This window comes from Notamacropus eugenii, chromosome 1, assembly GCF_028372415.1.
Source record: "Notamacropus eugenii isolate mMacEug1 chromosome 1, mMacEug1.pri_v2, whole genome shotgun sequence".
NCBI lineage: Eukaryota > Metazoa > Chordata > Mammalia > Diprotodontia > Macropodidae > Notamacropus > Notamacropus eugenii.
In genome coordinates this window covers 744536079-744554878 of record NC_092872.1, presented here as the reverse complement: position 1 = coordinate 744554878, position 18800 = coordinate 744536079, and the positions used below count along the sequence as shown (strand labels likewise).

General features: G+C 40.3%; 1 protein-coding gene across 8 annotated transcripts in view; it reads left to right on the top strand.

Annotated features, from left to right (window-relative positions):
- The window catches only part of ADRA1A (adrenoceptor alpha 1A), a 124018-nt gene extending 109321 nt beyond the window's left edge, over window positions 1–14697 (top strand). For 2 of the 8 annotated variants that reach the window (XM_072638423.1, XM_072638386.1), the window contains one exon: window positions 526–14697. In XM_072638423.1, coding sequence (XP_072494524.1) covers window positions 526–1040 — 515 coding nt within the window. In that variant the 3' untranslated portion in view covers window positions 1041–14697. The remainder of the gene's footprint in view (window positions 1–525) is intronic. The other 6 variants (XR_011973451.1, XR_011973474.1, XR_011973460.1 and 3 more) reach the window with 6 other exon arrangements.
- Window positions 14698–18800: the final 4103 nt, after the last annotated feature.

The window sequence follows — 18800 nt, the reverse complement described above, 5'->3', positions numbered from 1 at the left end:
AGTACAAATACATGGCAAACCATTTGCAAACTTTGTAACGGCAGAGATGGTCTTCATTCATCACTTTACCCTTAACAGCACAATTTACAAATAGTTCTCACCCTCTTTTTGCAGCAACCATGTGAGGTAGATACTACAGATATTATTCTCATTTTACAAATGAGGACACTGATGCTCAAAGAAATTGAATAACTTTCCCGTAATTATATATATCATAAATTTTTTTAAAATAGCTCAAATTTCTTTAGCACTTTAAGGGCCCAAAATTGCCTAGTGAAAAAGGTAAAACAAGTATTAGCCTCATCTTACGAATGAAGTGATCAAGGCTTAGAGAAGTTGACTAACATGCCCAGGATCACACCACCTGCCAGTGACCGAGATAGTATTTACAGTCAGTTTTCTCATCCTCTTGTTTATCCCAAGATCTTTGTTTCTGCCCCTGTACAACACTGTGTAGCCTTTTGCATATCACCTTACTCTTCTATGCCAAATAATGCATGTGAATATATTTGTGTTTTATTCTAGGGTCTTTCTTCCCTGAAGCTAAGCCCTCGGATACTGTTTTTAAAATAGTCTTTTGGCTCGGATACTTAAACAGCTGCATCAACCCCATCATCTATCCCTGTTCCAGTCAAGAGTTTAAAAAGGCATTTCAGAATGTCCTGAGAGTCCAGTGTCTCCGAAGAAAACAGTCCACAAAACATGCCATTGGTTATACCCTCAACCCACCCAGCCACGCCATACAAGAGCATAAGGACTTGGTGCGTATCCCAGTGGGATCAGGGGAGACCTTCTATAAGATCTCCAAGTCAGAGGGGGTCTGCGAGTGGAAATTTTTCTCTTCCACATCCAGTGGGCCCACTAAGAATACTGTGTCCCATGACCAGTCTACCTGCACTTCGGCCCGGGTGAGAAGCAAAAGCTTTCTGAGGGTCTGCTGCTGCATGGGGTCCTCAGGCCCAGCCATCCAAGAGAACCGCCAACTGCCCACCATTAAGATCCACACCATCTCCCTCAGTGAGAACGGGGAGGAGGTCTAATGGGCTGGAGCAGTCCCAAGGGAGAGGGATGTCAATAGGTCATTTGTCATTCCATCTCCCACTCATCAAGCTGGATAGTTACTCTTCCTGGAGTAAAGGCAATGGCCTTCCATCAAGGGTAGAGTAGGGAGGAGAAAGGGAGAGGTGAGAGATCATCTCCTAGTTCAGTGACTTAGAATGATGGTCATCATTATTTCCTTGCTGGGAACACTCTCTCTGCGCCTTCCTTTTTGTCTTTGGTCATTCCAACAAAAAATATCATGGGAAACAAAATTTCCTACACAATCCAAAAGACTAAAAATATATGATTATGATTTCATCGGGAATATTTTCAGCACACACTCTAAGTTTGGAGTTATTTCTTGATGGCGTGAGATTTTTTTTTTTCCAGACTGAATTTACTGATGGCCTCAGTCACTATTTTTGTGAATAAGAAAGGAGAAAGAAAGGGAAAGGATTCAAAATGGAGTTCAATATCCCTAAGTATATTTCCCTTCCCTCTGAGGGAAAGTTCTTCCACCTGACCACTGCGGATCCTTCCTGAATCTCTATTGTGGGAAATAGGAGAATAAGGTTTACTTTTCTCTGGATTCTTGCTCTAATGCCAAACCTCAATCTCCAGAGACTAACATGAGATGACATTCATTGAGTTCTTGAATCAAAGAGAAGGGAATTCTTTTTTTGGCGGGGGGGGGGGGGTGGGGGGGTGGGAATGAGATATTGAAAGTGCCAATAAGGTGACTTTAATCCTTTACTGATAAAGTCCCAAAATTCATCATATCCTTATGAATTGCCTTCGATGTACTGGATGTTAGTCATACAAGAAAGAAAAGAGCACAGTCCCTGCTCTCAAGGAGCTCACAGTCTAATAAAGGGATATACCATGCACACAGATAATTAAGATCCAAAGTAAAGGGTTATAGGGTGGAAGGAGGGGTGTAGACAAAGTGCTAAAAGAAGACTGGGGGAAGGAGAGGTCACATTTAGCCAAAAAATTTGATTCCATTCAACAAGCAAGTATTAAGTACCTAATAGGTCCCAAGCATTCTGCTAGACCCTAGTCAATACATAGATAAAAGTGAAACAGTCCCTACCCTCAAGAAGTTTACAGTCTATTGAAGATCAGACTTTGATTTAATTCAATCCAAAAAAAAGAGTACTAAGTACCTCCTACCTTCAGGGGGGGGGGGGGAAGGCAGTATAAAAATGAAAACAAGACAGTTTCTGTCATCAGAAAGCTTAAACACTACTTAGCAATCAGGATGCGAATTTTGTTACCACTCTGCCTCTGACTCCTGCTAGAATCCTGCTTCAGACCCTGAATCTCAGTTTCCTCCTCTGTAAAATGAGGGAAAGAATATCACTTGCTTCACAAAGTTGTTGTGAGACCCAAAGGAGATAATATAGAGCATATAAAGTGCTTTGCAGATCTTAAAAGCACTGCATCAAAGTCACTTGTTACTAAATTTACTTATTTCTATACTACATCCCCCAGTAGAATGGAAACCCTTTAAAAGTGAGAAAGCTTTCATTTTGGGTTGTGTATCCACAGTACCTAGTACAGCACCCAATACCCTAGGGATAATGGAGGGACTAGACCTGATTTCATCGGTATATGGAACTCCCAGCATGGAAACTCCCTCTATCGATGCAGGTCAGCGCCTTGTCTGCAACTTCATTTTAGAGAATTGTCTAATCCTTACAAGTCTCCTTACCCAGGGTCACACAGGCAGTAGGCGTTAGCAACAATTCTCAAAGCCTAGATCTTCAAAACTCTGCAGCCCCATCACAGTCTTACAGCCAATGTGAGTCAGAGGAAAGACTTCCACTGACCTTGAGCATCACTCTTTGTCTCTTCATTAATATCTGTTGGTTTTGCTGAATTGAATTTCATCTTAACTATACAACCAGTTAAGTCATTTTGAGGAGCTGGTGAGCAAAAAATGTCATTTGCAGCATACTGAATGGAAGGGAAAAGAGAGAATGAAAAACCCAGGAGCTCATTGAGACTGCCAAACAACTCCCAGGCCTCCTCAGTTTGGCCAGGGCCAGGAAGACCCTTCTCAACAAATCACCTGCTCTTTCAGGGGCTCATTTATGAGCAAATGAAGGGCTGCTCATCCTTCCAGGCACATCGGGACTTCAATATCCATTACCTGTTATTGCACAATGTGCCAGGCTCCGATTATCCCATACACCTGTGGTGTGTGGGCAGGAGCCAGCTTCATTTCACAAGGGTGTTTTCTTCCCAGATCTGTGATGTCAATGCTTAGCAGATGGCCTGTGGATCATTTCCATGGTACCTTTTTTCCCTTGGTCTAATACCTTTCCTTTAACATTTTCAAAGTGTTTAGCAAGCAGAGACTAACTAGGAATTTGCACCCAGCCAAATGGCATGAAATGACTGTAGTGGACATGATGAGGGTGATACCTTGTACTTTCCCATCCTAAACTATTACTCATGCTGACCAAGTGCTCAACTCAATGATTTCAGCAATCTTAAACGCTCGTGAGTGTTGTCAGCCTTCTCTAAATCAAAGGTGTCAAACACACCCATGTGCAACCCCAACCAAATATAAGTAAAATGTAATTGGGAAATATTTAACAAAATAAATAAACATACAATAGAACAGAAATAATGTTAATATGTGGTTTTTTACTATGTTAATATGCAGCCCACAGGGATCCTTATGTATGTTTTAGTGGCTCCATTTCTACTTCTGTTTACTGTCACTGTTCAAAATTATTGGTCCCTGAGACCCAGCCCCAATCACCTCACCCTAGTTAAGGCCAAAGTTTATCTAGCCCTCCAAACAAGGTCAAACCACACTTGCATTCCCTTTCCTGCATCCTGGCAATGACACTATAGTTTGAGTCGTCACCTCCCACACTGCAATAAAGAATGTTTAATGGGGATCAATCAAGAGTATTTGTGGGTACTTTCTTCACAGTTGGGAAGGGTTGGAGGATATCATCCTATTCCTTTACTGAGAGTGTTCACCAGCTTCTCCAGTGAAAAAGATTTTCCTGAATATGTCCTCTCTCCTATTGGTGTAATGAGCCTTCCACCTTGTACCTAGACAAGGTGTACATGGTGGCAGAACATCATGAATCATAATTTCCCTTATGGGCAAATCCCTTCCTCTCTCTAAATTTCAGTTTCCTGTTCTGTCAAAGAAGTTCTCATTTGAAGGCCTCTGAGGTCCCTTTGCACTCCGGATTTATAGCTCATCTACTATGGTTCTATAACTTTCACTAATTCTACAGTAGTTACACGAGGCAATGGGGATCATTTATGTCTGAGAAGTCTTCCTGAACAGGCACAATTTAGGGGTCAGAACTTAAAGGGCTCAGAATGATTCAGGAGGGGAAAATAAACTGGATTTGAAGCACAAGACTTGGCTTCAAAGAGCAACTACTCCAACTATGATCTGTTTGACCTTGAGCAAGTATCTTAACCTCTCCTTGCTTCAGTTTCCTTCTCTGTAAAATGATGAGGTTGGACTCTGCCTCTAAATCTCTTCCAGCTCTAACTTGATAGTCCTGTGGACTTTTCTGTCATCTTTCACTTAAAGTCTTCATGAGTTTATCTGAATTGGATGGGACCACTTTCATCTAAGTTGAGATGTCTAGACAAGACTCCCCATCTTACCATCACCTACAAGAATATCAGCCGCCTGGGAAGAATAGTAGTTTCTGGTACCCCTGAAGTGGATGATGTCTGTTGAGAGAAGATCTCTAAGCACCTTGAAGTTAAGTATCTCAACCCCTAATTTATGGATAAGAAACCCTTAATAATAATAGTTAGCATTTATATCATGTTTTAAGGTTTGCAAAGCACTTCACATGTTATCTCATCCAATCCTCCCAACAACTTGTGACATGGGTGCTTTTATTAAGTACATTTTACATATTAGGATACTGAAGCTGAGAAAGGTTGAATAGCTTTGCCTAGCATCACCCAACTGGTGACTGGAGCAGGATTCGAATGCAGGTCATTCTGTTTCCAAATCCTCCTTTGCCACCTAGCCCCCTAAAACCAAAACAACACAAAACAAAAAAAACATGGTGGAGGTTTAATCTTAATGTTCTAGTGAAATTAACTAACCAGAAAATTATCCAGTTGTCTGACATCAACCACCATGCAATGTCAAATACTCCCAAATACCTTAGGCCCTACCCCCAGCCCCATTCTCTGGGGATTACATTACATTACATTCTAAGAATTACACTCTGGCACTTTCCCATAGCATGAAATTGGCCATGAAATTACATGCAATTGTCAATTTAAAATTTGACAATATCATCTGAAGTTTAGCATGTTGGGTTAGGAAAAAGAAGATTGGGAACTTCAATTGACTTTTTAACCCATCAACCAAATCAATCCCTGCAACTCAGAGCAGGCCACACTGTGTGCAATCATTATATATTGGCACCAAGCATGGGTGTTTTCTGTTTTAAGTAAATGAGAGTCATGGTTAGACCCTCTTCCTGTCTCATGTTTACTGCATCTATTTTTAGTCTGAAGAATCTGCCCAGAAGGATTGGGATTGAAAAGGCTTCTTGAACGTATTAAAGTAGGAACTTTGAAGTGGCTATATATCCCCAGAAGTCAGCACTACTAATGGGAAGGGGCTTACTCATAGGACTAGGGATCATTTGAGTGTGCAAAACGCTTGTCTCAAATTGGACAGAGACCTATCCTGCTCTGGTGCTAAGGAGGCATGAAGACCCTCAAGAAGTGAGCATTTTGACTTACTGTCAACACTTGAGCTTCCATTGGAAGCTTTTGCTCATTTTCCTATATCTAGGACAACTCCTACCTAAAGACCACATTTGATGTATGTGATTACCCACTTAAAACTTCAAATTACCAAAACTATGCCTTTGGGTGAGCTAAATCCCAGAAGAAATGACAAAATTCTCCCTGGGTTATGATTTTTTCCAGGGCTCTAAATTATCCCCCCAAATCTTTTTTTGTGTTCTTAGAATTATCTTCTAAACAACCTTGGCATCCACAGCACCAGGATTCTATTCTGTGACATTAGAGATGGGAAGAGAGTTGGCTGAGACAGGAAAAAAAGTCAAGATTTCTTCTCCTGGATCTCATTCCATGTTTCTAAGAGTTGATGGACTGGTGGGATGAGATTTGGCGCTGTCTAGGAGGACAAATTCAGTTTTCAGTTGAAATTAATTCAATGAATATTCACTGGGTAACTACTATGAGCTAGACACTGTACTAGTCTCTGAGAATGGGAAGATAAAGTAGCCTCTGCCCTCAGGGAGTTTAGACTATTGAGAGAGGACATGGTACTCACTAGAGATTATGGTCTGTAAAGGAAATTGTTGGAAATGATAACTAATCATTCATTACCATTGGTAACTAGTCACCAGTTACATGGCATTTAGTCATTCTGTTTGGCCCATGAGGGCAATACTAGAGCAATGGTTAAAAATTGCAGACAGAGAGGTTTAGACTTGAAAACCTGCTAACTATTCAAGCTCTCCAAAAATAGAATGGAGGTGGTGGGTTGTTCCTAATTAGATAACACTAGCCAGAAATCTTGTCAAGAAAGTCTTACTCCAGTACAGGTTGGACCAGATGACCTCTAAGGTCCTTTCCAATTCTGGGATTCTATTTTTCAACTCATACTTGCTTCTCTTGAAGTTCCTTGCCTAGATGATGGTGCATTAGCTGAGATCATTTCAGTTGTGAGTACCAAGCACCATTACTTTCCCCCTCTGTATCAAGATTAACATCATACAGCTATTTTGATCCACTGATCTTGGGAGCAGAGGTCCTCCATCAGAGCATGGGAATATTTCACCAGCTGCTGGTTTGAGTCAATGATTTATTTATTCCTCAGTGTCTAATCACATTTACTCTTAATCAGAACTCATCAGATAATCTTCACTTGCTTCTGGGGCTAGTTCTGTTCAAATTCCTTCCTCTTTGTGAAAATGATGTCTCTTTCCCCCATGAAGATTATACTTAATTAGAATTCATTGAAGGGAGTCCCACTGCAGACAGAATACTATGCTATGATAAGCAAAATTCTCCTTTGGAAGTCCCACTGGAGCAACTAAGGAACAAGTGCTGGAGGAGACCTTGGTGCTCACTTATTGTAATCTCTTTTCATACCACTAGGACTTTTAACCCTGAAAACACCTTCAAACAGCTCCAGCCGGAGCCATTGACGACACTCTATGCATCTGTTCCTTGCCCACAAACTTGGTCATGGAGCAAGGCTGATCTCAGCCTGCTTTGATTCCCACCATCTTCATAAACAATGCTGGCCATGAGTCCTATGGCCCTTCAGAGCCTCTGCGAGATGGGTGAGTGGAGATCACAGTTTGAATTTTTGCTGATGGGGGTGGCAAGAACCAGTGGCCACAGAGGGACCTAATAACTGAGTTAAGCTTACTACAGAGGACACTCAAGCTGTCTGCAAATGCCCAGCTCACCTTGCTCCCCTTCGTGTTTCCAGGAGACCAATTGGTAAGGGATGGTCATACAAAAAGCCTTGTCTACACAACCCAAGGAAGCTAATCTTCAATATTCTCCACTACTGAAGCATGGACAACTTGTACTCCATACTAAATTGGGTATTAAAGTGGCCAGCAAAGATAGCTTTTGGTTTTCCCCACACCCACCTCCATCCACCAGAATTTGTTCCAAGTGGGATAGCTTAGTTTTTTCTCTGTCTCTTACATCCAGGACCAGTAGTGACAAGAGTTAGAAAAACAAACAATTCTTTTATTATAACATGGTCAGTCTTTCTGCTGCTTATCTTGTGTAGTTTTGACCAATAATGGGAATTATTACTCAGATAGACAAATAGATAAACAGATAGACAAAGAGTGAAGCACATCAAACAATAGTTTTAAAAAAAGAGTACAGGACTAAATTTAGTCCATATCTGGGAAATGAACGCATGATAGGTTCATAAATTTAGAGTCCAGTGGTCACCTAGGTTAATCTCATTATATGCAATGAGGGAAACTGAGGTCTTCAAAGGTGAAGGGACTTCACTCTGTACAACCCAAGGCTATACATGTAGTAAGAGACGGAACCAGGATTTGCACCTAGACACCATGAAACAGAGGAAAGAATGTGAGCTGGGAAGACAGTGTCTCAATTCCACCCCCAGCTTGGCCATTTTCTCTCTGTCTGTCTGTCTGTTTCTTTGGGCAAACTCCCTGAAGACCAGTTTCCTCAACTGTAAGATAAGGACATTGCACTGGAGTACCAATAAGATGTCTTCTAGCTCTAAATCTATGGACCTGTTATCCTAAGGTGCTAGAATATTAATGAGCCATTAAAATTGTTCAGGTCAGTGACAACATAACAACACAGTACAATTCAATTCAATACAATATAATGAAGAAACTAGGTAAATTTGGGTCTGTGAAAGTAGAGGAAAAAGCAGAAAACCTTGATGCCCTGAGCTCATTATTTTAAGGCTTTAGCCATTGTTTTCATGTGCTTCCCTAGTTCATGGGAATACAGATTTACAGTTGTGAGGGATTTCAGAGGAAAGCCATCCAGTTCATTGTTCCTCCTCTTAGAACTGAAGAAACTGAAGTATTAAGTGACTTGAGCAAGGTGTCTATGGTTGAAAGGCAATGGAAACAGAGATTCACAGAAACGCAGTACTTCAGAGCTTAGAAGGACCTCAAAGTTGATACAATATAACCTCCTCATTTTAGGTAGAACAAAACTCAGGCCAAGAGAGGGAGAGACCCTGACCCTCTGGTTAGTGACTGGGCTAGAAGTCTGAAGGATCAACTCCTATTTGTAGGCCAATATCCATACTTCCTTGACAGTAAAACAACCCATTTACTCTGCAGACATTTCCAGTTCCCTCCTCTATCCCCAGTATTGCTGCACGACATACTTGTCAAGAAATGTCTACCATTCAGTGATTGGGCACTCTTTGAGCACATGTTATGGTCTCATGGAATCTTCTGTTTGCCCTGCCTTTTCTTCCCTATTTCCTCCTCTTTACTTCTATCAAAAGAGCAAATCACTCTGGTATATTAACACAATCACCCTCATAACCATTCTTTAATTCATTAAGTTTTATTAATTGCCTACTATCTGCAAAACTTTGTGATAAGCACTAAGGATGGCAAGGGAAAGGAACCAACCTGAACCACAATCATTGGATTGCTGTCTCCCCCATTAGGATGTGATCTCCTCCAGAGCAGGGACCTTCCTGGTTTGGCCTTTTTTCACCAGTGCCTGACCCAGAGTAGATGCTTAATAAATGCTTGTTGATTAACTGAAACACTCCTGCTTTCAAGATGTTTACATTCTGCTGGAGCATGGAAGTAGTATTGCAACATATAGACAGATAAGGAAATAGGAGGCATTTGAGGAATAAGAGGACATCAGGAGGAAATGTTTGGGGAAGGCTTCAGGGACACTCAAGATGAGCCTAGAAGAGAGTTATTGATTCTGAGAGGCAGAGATGAAGATGAGGATCTTGTCTAGCCATGGAGAATCCACAGAGACAAGATGGGAAATATTAGCTTCAAGGAACAGCCAGCAGTCCAATTTTAATAGAAGATGAAGGAGAGAAGTGGGAGGTAAGCCTGAGAATATAGGATGAAATCTAATTTACATAAGTTTGGAATATCAAGTAAAGGAATTCCTATTTATGACATAAGCAATGGAGAGTCATAGAAGGTTTTTGACCCAGAGAGTGATGAGATCAATCATGTACATTAGGAAAATTACTTTAGGCATCATGCAACGTAGAAGGGGGTGAAGACACTATAGTAAGAGGGTTAAGTTTCTAGACCAGGAAAAAGATAATGAGTGCTATAGTAGAATGGTGGCATCAGAAGTGGAGAGGAGGGATTGGAGGACTTTGTGACTGGTCAGACAGAGGCAGGGGAGCAGTGGTGGTGAGGGATCAGAAAGAACCATCATAGTGATTTCAACTGTAATGTATTCATCAAAGTCCCAGAATCACTGAATCTTGAAGTTAGAAAATATTTCAGCGGCATCAGGCCCAATTCATACCTGAAAAGGAATGCCTGACAGATAGTCATTCAGCCCTTGTGCTAAGACTTCCAGGGAGGGAGAACATGCTACACACACACACACACACACATACTATGTATCCAAGAGAGGATTTATGGGATCATAGATCAAGAACTAGAAGACATTTAGAACTTTAAGGCCTTTTATAGATGAGGAGTCTAAGACAGAGAGAGTGACTTTTCCAGGACCACACAACCAGTTAGTAACTGAGGCAGGATTTTAATTCAGGTCTTCTTGATTCTAAGTCCAGAGCTCTATTCAGTATACCACTTAGCTCCAGAATTTATACAAGCAACAGTATGATGTGAGGATTTAGCCCATCATGGTCCAATGTGACTATGGCTATTCAATCACATTCCTAGGCTATATTTACATGCTTGCGATAACCCTTTCCATATAGTCTGTTCCTACCTGTGGATCTTAAACTTGGTTTAAGTGATCCTAAGTAAATTTTGGATATGGAGTTCATGTTCTAATTGAAACTTACTTGAACATATTCCATCCATATCAATCATATTTTGGGTTTCTAGGAAGAAAGCTACTGGCTTATTGCAGGATTTTATTGAGAAATAAGAATATTCAACTTTATAGCAATCCTAGAAATAAAAGAACAAGATTGGGAGCCCAAGAACTTTGAGAAAGTCTTTTCCCCTCTCTGGATCTTAGTTTCTTTGTCTTTAAAGTGAGGAGATTGGACTACATGATCTGTAAAGTCCCGCAGCTCTAAATCTATGATCTGTAATCAGTTATCAGTATTAATACTACAGACTCATAGAAAGTGAAATATGAATGTATTCCATTATGAATTTAAGTCCCTCATGAGTAGGGATTGTCTTATTCTTTCTATTTGTATCCTCAGGACTCTAATGCCTGGCATAGGATAGGCGCTTAATAAATGAGTACTGATGACCTGAACGAATACAGATTTACCTTACATTAGGAAAAACCAATATACTCAGATTGGAACTGACAAACACAGCCAAATTAGAGAGTAGGAGATTTTATGTAATTCTTCTGAAATCATAGTCTTCTATTATTTGTAACCATATGACATCTCCAAAAATAACCTGACATTAAAACAGAGACTTTTGCTTAACATCAAAAGTATTGCAGTTTCCAAGATCTACTCTGTACTTTTGTTGTGGGCCTACATCCTTATCCACATGAAATGACCAGCCAACATAGAATCACTAATGCACTAACTCAATGGGTTGCCCATCCAACTGGATGCTGTGATCTGGTCAATATGCACTTTTCATCCACTTTGTTTGTCCATTATAAATGACTGGGCTGATCTATATCATGTGAATATGAATTGCCTACTTCAAGAAAAGATTCTTCAGTTTCTATAAAGAGACAAATATTTGCTCCACTCAGATTCCCTCTAGTTTACCTCATGGTAAACAAAAGTATAGTTTGGTACCTCATGGTGAACTGAAACATAAAGTGTAAATTTTGAGAGTAATTTGATTTCCCCAACCTCACCAAAAAAAAGTAAAGAAGAATCCTTTTACAGACATTTTTATTTTTACTAGACCTGTAATTTCACTCCCCCAGAGTTGATTAGCACCCCTAGTGCAACCATAGTTCAATTTTCTGGGACATTGTGAGGTCAAGTATAGGCAGAGCTTTACAACTTATGGGCTCAGAGATTTCAGATCAAGAAGAGATATCAGAGGTTATCCTGTCCAACTCTCTCATTTTATAGCTGATGAATTGAAGTTTAGAAAGGTCAAATAACTTTCCCAAAATCTCACAGCTATCATCTCAGAATAAAAGCAACCCACTTCCTCTGTCATGGGGTAAGAAAGAGACAGAAATCTCATTTTGGGCTAAACGATTTCTCAAGCTCATGACAAGAACCTATCCCCATGAAACTGGGTTCATTCACTTGTCAATTTTGAGCAAAAGGGATTCTATGATATTATTTTTCCAGCAAAACTAGTTTTTTTTGCTATTCCCAAAATACATTGCATTTCCTCCCTCTGTGTCTTTGCATCAGCCATTTTCCCACGTCCAGAATCCCTTTCCCTATGCTTTGGAGCAAATAGCTCACAGCAAGGCTCACGTTGAATTGCACCTTGTCCACCCTCCTTCTTCCACCCTCCTCAGTTGGGCTAAACTTGTAGTTATATTGAATTGATTTCTCTGTCTGCTTCCTGTCTTCACCCAGTATGATATAAGCTCCTTGAGGGAAGGGACTATTTCATTTTTGCCTCTGTTACCTCCAGAATTTAGTACAGCACCTGATACATGGTAGGTGTTTAACTGAATTATGTATTCAACCGAACTGAACCCAAACTTGGTATCTCCCCTAGTTTTAGACAGTGTTCTGCATCCAGTAGGTGCTTTAAAAATGCTGGTAAGGGCCATTAAATTGAAGCAAATTGGAACATCAAGAGATACAGTGTGGTAGAGTAAAAAGAAGTGTTTCTTGTCTTGGCTGATCAGTAACTCTGCAACCTGAGACAAGTCATTGAACCTCAAGGAGTCTTGTTCTGCTCAACTCTAAAATGACTGGGCTCAGCTCAATGTCCTCTGTGGTCCCTTCCAGCTCTGAGCCTACGTGCCATCTGACTTTCAAGTGAAGGCTCTCTTTTTAAAAGGAAACTTTGCTTTGGGTCCCATCCCATGTCCATTGTCCTGATTTGCCTTTTGGCCCATGTCTAAGTGAAGGAGTTAATGAGCACTTGCAAAAACAAACACGCAAAAGCCAAGAACAGGTTTCAGGATCTAATTGTTCACATTCTTGGAGACACAACTCAGTCTAACAGTCTTTGTTGTGTTCTCATGGTTACACAACTTTCCTTCCCACCACCCAGATTCTAACTTTGTAATTACCATGCTCCTCAACACCCCTCCACTGCAAACATCTCCAAAGAAAGAAAGAACAAAATTCACAGATACAGGAAATGTAGCCACAGAAACACCAGTACCTGCCAAGGGAAACTACCATGGCAAACGGCTGCCTCTCAGCCCCAGGACCTGGCACAGTAAATTAGCTCTATCATGAGTTCTTCCCCTAAGCACGCACATCTCTCCCTTCTTTTCCCCTTTACCTTTTATCCAAGGCTGAACCTTTAAAGGGCCAATGGATGACAAACCTAGACCCCTCTAGTTTATGCCATTGGAAAAATTGGCCTTCAGAAACCTTTCTTCTTCCGTGGTCTTTACACAGGAAAAAAAAAAGTAAATCAGTTTGTTTGGGTTTTTTTCTGATAACTTATTATGTAAATAAACAAAACTTTCACTGTGTGTGAGGCAACTAATCCACAGCCTTGAGCAAATGCTTTGTGAGGCATTAACAAGTCAGTGTTGTACTCTACAATGCCGTGTTATTTTTAAAACAACAGTAATTGAGAAAGACTTTCCAAAAGAAAGAAATGGGTGGTGTGTTTTTAAATCCATTTTTAAAATGCTGGCTATGGGTAATAATTAAACCTCTGTACTTCTCAAGAAGTGTTTAAACTTTGACACTGAAAGTTGAATGACCAAGGTGAGAAGGATGGTTTAGGAGGTGTAAAAGTAGTCACAAGCCTTGAGTGATACTTCCAAAAACAACCTACGTGAAAAGTTTTTATTAGTATCAGCAAGAAACTAAACTGATGGGCTTTTGCTTACTCCTTCTAGCATGATACATGGCCTACCCCAAGTAAAAGTTCATTACATCCCTGTGAAATTAAGACTTTGGTTCAATAGCATGCCACAGTCCTCCTTGAAGCATGAATCTGAGCACATGTCCCAGTTGGCTGCCCTTCTTCTGCTGCTTCTTTTCTAATGAAAGTTACCCAGGATACGAACTCCATGTAGTAACCCGAACAACTAGGTGAGGGGTGGGGCTGCCCATCAGATAGAGTGGTTTCCCACATAACCCTTAATATGAATGAGCTAAATAAGCCCCACCACCATCCCCATTCTCTGTGAAATTTCCACCACCTTACCAGCCATATGTGATTCAGCCTGACCCTCTTCTAGCTTCGGGTATTTGATCACCTCTGTACACGATATCTTGAGTGGATGGTACCTTTTGATATTTCCATTTTGTGAAATATATATATATAGATGTATATCTTTCCTAAATATTGTGGCCATGTGAGTTGTGTTGTATATGCTATTACAGATGGAATGCTCATACGCCCACTAGATCTGTTCATGAGTTTGAATTGCATCCTGCCTTGCAAAAATGTCTGTATACTTGAATCAACTGCAGTATTTTGTGTTGACACCCAAGCTGAAAATGGCTTCTAAGACACTTTACTTTTGTGGAATGGACTGAGTATCTTTGAACTATGCTGTTTAAATGTTTCTGAATTTTCCACACACCATTTTTATGAATCCATTTCTTTAACACATTGACAAAAATTATGCTGGTCATTTTTCTTGAATTAAATGAATGTATATATTAATTACTAAGCAGACAAATAAATTATTGGGGGGAGGTGTACTTTGTGGACCATGCAATTCATTCATGTTTTAAGGGAATTGTTCTATTGTTTCAATGATGTAGTTCAAATGATGAGTATTTACACTCCTATAAACACAGGCAACGTATTTATGTCTTGTTCAATATTGAAATATGTCCTCTAATAAAATATTTTAAATGTCTTTCTTTAAATTCTATAATGCTTGAGTGAATCACATTGTTGTGAAAATTCAATCTACCCACAAACACTTTTTAAGCACCTACTATGTGTCAGCCATTGTGGTAGATGCTGGCAACAGAAAGACAAAAATGAAACAGTCCCTACTCTCAAGAGCTCACATTTTACTGGTCATGTTCAGAAACAGACTGATTTACCAGGGTGCCAAGGGAAGGAGTCGATCAGTTAGTAAGCATTTATTAAATAACTACAATGTGCCAGGTCACAGCCAGATGGCTAGAGAGGTCTGAGGAGAAAGTCAAAGAACCAACTAATAAGGATGTTGGGCAGTCAAAAAGTTGATGGGGTCAAAGGTACTCAGGGAACATGTGACCAAAAAAAAAATTAGGAATGAAGATAGATTATATAAGGGCCCTTTACCATTTTCTGTCCTATTGATCCTTCTGGTCTCCTTTTAGAAAAAAAGATGGTTTGTTTTTAACTCATAATTGAAAGAAATACTAAATTCTAGGTAGAGGTTACTGAAAATACACATGTATTTTGCCCATCCAAGTACGCAGACTCCCTGAAATCTGCCCATGTATGGTCTGTGCACCTTAGGTTGAGGGTCCATGATCTCTTTACTTCCGAGGATTTAGAGGTAAGGGTAGTCACAGACTGAGGGAACGCCAGAACCATGGATAGCGCCAAAGAGGGAAGTTGCTTTGATGTACGAAACTGACATGATTGGCCTTGGAACGCTCTGGGTATTAAAGGAATCTTGTCCAGTTAAAGTTGATTTTGTATTTCAGGAGTCAAAATAGTATTCTCATCTGAGGATTCACATAATTACAGAGACAGAAGAGACCTTAATGGTCATTTAGTCTAATTCGAGCCAGAAAATAGCTCTCCATAAGAATATATCCATTAATTAATCATCCACTGTTTGCTTGAAAACTTCCACTGAAGGGGACCCACTAATTCCCAAGCCAGCCTTAGGACTTTTAAGACAGCTCTACCTAAATTATCCTCTTTGCATTTCTACCCATTGTCCTTGATTCTACTGACAAAAAGAATACTTTTATGCCTTATTCCAAATGACAACTTCTCCACAGCTATCATTCCCTATTCCCCACCTTCCTAATCTTCTCACCCCCAGACAAGATATGAATCTCCCTGAGTGTATTTACTTGTCTCTAAAATGAACAAAGTTGGATTGGATGGACTCCAAGATCCCTCCCCTCTCTAAATTTATGAGCCTCTAACCCCAAAGCCATTCAATTGATCTTCATATAGTGTGAACTCAGGGCCCCTCACTATCCTAATTATCTAAGCAGGAGTCACCAGTATCTGTAGCAATGGTAGAGCCATACTTTATGCCCTGAATTTTAGAATAAAGATTTCCAAATTTGAAGTCAAGGGCTATGGGTTCAAAGTCCATCTTACTATTTATATAACCCTAGGTCAGTTACTTCAACACTCCAGGTCTCTGCAAAATGAAGGGCTGGTACCAGATGACCTCTGAGATTCCTTCAAGATCTGAAGCTATCATTCCATTAATTATGTTTAGTATGGTCCTGGAACATAGTAAGTGGTGAATAAATACTTTTCCTTTGCCTTACAATTGGAGTTTGTTGGGTAGTTTTATCTTCTCAAAGAATTCGACTTCAGGAAATCGGAGACACAGCAGTCCAGGAGTTCCACCATCACTCATTTTTTTTATCATCTTTAGTTCTTTAGCCTGACCCAATAACAACTCACACATTTGCACAGTAAATTAAGAATTGCAAGGCACTTTAAATACATTATCTCCTTTGGTCCTCACAGCCACCCTGGGAGGAAGGAGTTATTATGTTCTTATTATAAATGAGGAAACTGAAGCTCAGAGAGGTTAAAAGATTTTCTCATGGTCATACTGATGACAAGTATCTTAGGCAGCATTTGAACCCAGACCTTCATAGTTTCAAGTCAACCACTCAATACACTCCCTGGCAATGCTTCTACCAAGGAAAAGAAGGGGCCCAGGTGCCAAGTAGGCACTGGAGCCCTAAAAGATACGAAACATCACAGTGGTTAAGAAATACATTTCTCCAAAAGAATGTGTAACCTTCATGTGGCTTATAAAGTCAGAAAAGCAGCATCTTTGTCTTCCCTCCATCCTATATTACAAACATTGGAAAGCCACCAGCTAGTCAGAAGATATGGATTCAAATACTAGTTCTCACTAACTCATTATCTACAAGACTGGACAACTAAAATACTTGACTACCTACTTAGTGGAGTTATTATAAAGAAAGTGTTCCACAAACTTTCAAGTGTTACATGTGTGGAAATTCCAAATATGTCCAATCTGCAAGAAAAATTGGTAAGGCAGAACTCTGAGCCAATGGTACTTTATTAAAGGATCCATCCCACTCTGATGAAGGGGACTTCAGATCTTCCTCATGATCTGAGATGCCCCCTTCTTCCAGGGCCTTTGTTTTATAGTGCTTGATATACAGACAATACAGATGAAGCAAACTAAAAATACAGAATCTCATGGGTTGATAGGCCTTGCCCTTTTCCCTCTAGGAGGATCTACGCAAAATATAAAATCCAGTTGGTTAACAAACAGATTAATGAGTATACCTTGACAGATCTGTCTTGACCTTTCAGGAGTTCCGGATGAGCACATCAATGGCCCTGTAGAAAGGCAAGTCACAAGCTGACAACCAGGGCCACTTGTTGGTCAAGTGCTTATGGTCATCCATCTCTTTATGTTAGTTGGGGGACTTGCCATCTAATTGAGTAACTTCCACCACTCTGGGCTTAGTCACCACAAAAATAAAACACAAGGGTGGAGGATCTCTAGTTAGCTTCTTATGATTAAGCAAGTGAACTTAGAATATGCAGTTCACAGCTCTGGAGCCTAATATCAGAACTTCAAATCACCACCTCTATGGAATCATATCAAACTGACTAATACTGACTGGAATCAAATAGGGATCCAATTAACCTTCTATACAAGACATGGGTGAGGTAGGATGAAGAGCTGTGTTTCTGTGAAATTTCAGTATGGAAACTCCACCAGTGAAGATTGGCAGCGGTTTGACAATATATAGGCTTAGATAATTGCCTGGGGTCACTGGGAAGTTAAGGTACTTATTCAGACTTAAAGGTCAGACTTGATCCCAGGCCTTCCAGATACTCCATCCATTATGCCATCATGCTACCTCTCAAGGTGAGATATAAATGTGAATCATCATGATTTATTGCTACTTGTTTTTAAAAATGGTCTTAGGGAAGAGAGGGAAGAAGAAGCTGAATCCATTCTCCTCTTCATTTCTCTTTCTAAGAGTGGATGAGGAAGGTCAAGGAGGATCAAAGGGTTTCAGGTAATGTTTTCACTCTTTCTGCCTCCATCAGCATGAATGATCTTGGGATCACTCCATGTTCCTATAAGGCTGGTTCTGGGGAAAACAACAGCCATCTCTAGTATTTACCAAACCCTTTAAGGGTAGCAAAGTACATAGTCTACCTTTTCTCTTTTGACCTTCACAAAACCTTGGGAAGTCAGTACTATAATACAGATAATATTTTCCCCATTTTGTTGATAATAGTACCTTATATTTGTGTTGCCTTTGAGGTCTGCAAAGCCCCTTGTGTGTTCAGTTATTTCTGTCATGTCTGACTCTTCATGACCCCTTTTGGGTTTTCTTGGCAAAGATGTTGGAGTAGTTTGCCATTTCCTTCTCCAACTCATTTTATAGATGAGGGAAGTGAGGCAAACTGGATTAAGTAACTTGTCCAAAGTCATATAGATAATTAATGTCTGAGGCTAGATTTGAACTCAGGATTTTGAATCTCCCTAACTTCAGTCCCATCACTCTATTCACAGCACCATTTCTCATGTGAGTTAGGGCAGCTAGGTGGTGCAGTGGGTAGAGCACCAGTGCAAGAGTCAGGAGGATCTGAATTCAAATCTCACCTCAGACACTTGGCACTCACTAGCTGTGTGACCTTGGGCAAATCACTTAACCCCAATTGTCTCATCCTGGGTCATCTCCAGTCATCCTGATGAATATCTGGTCACTGGATTCACATGGCTCTGGAGGAGAAGTGAGGCTGCTAACCTGTACAGCCCTTCCT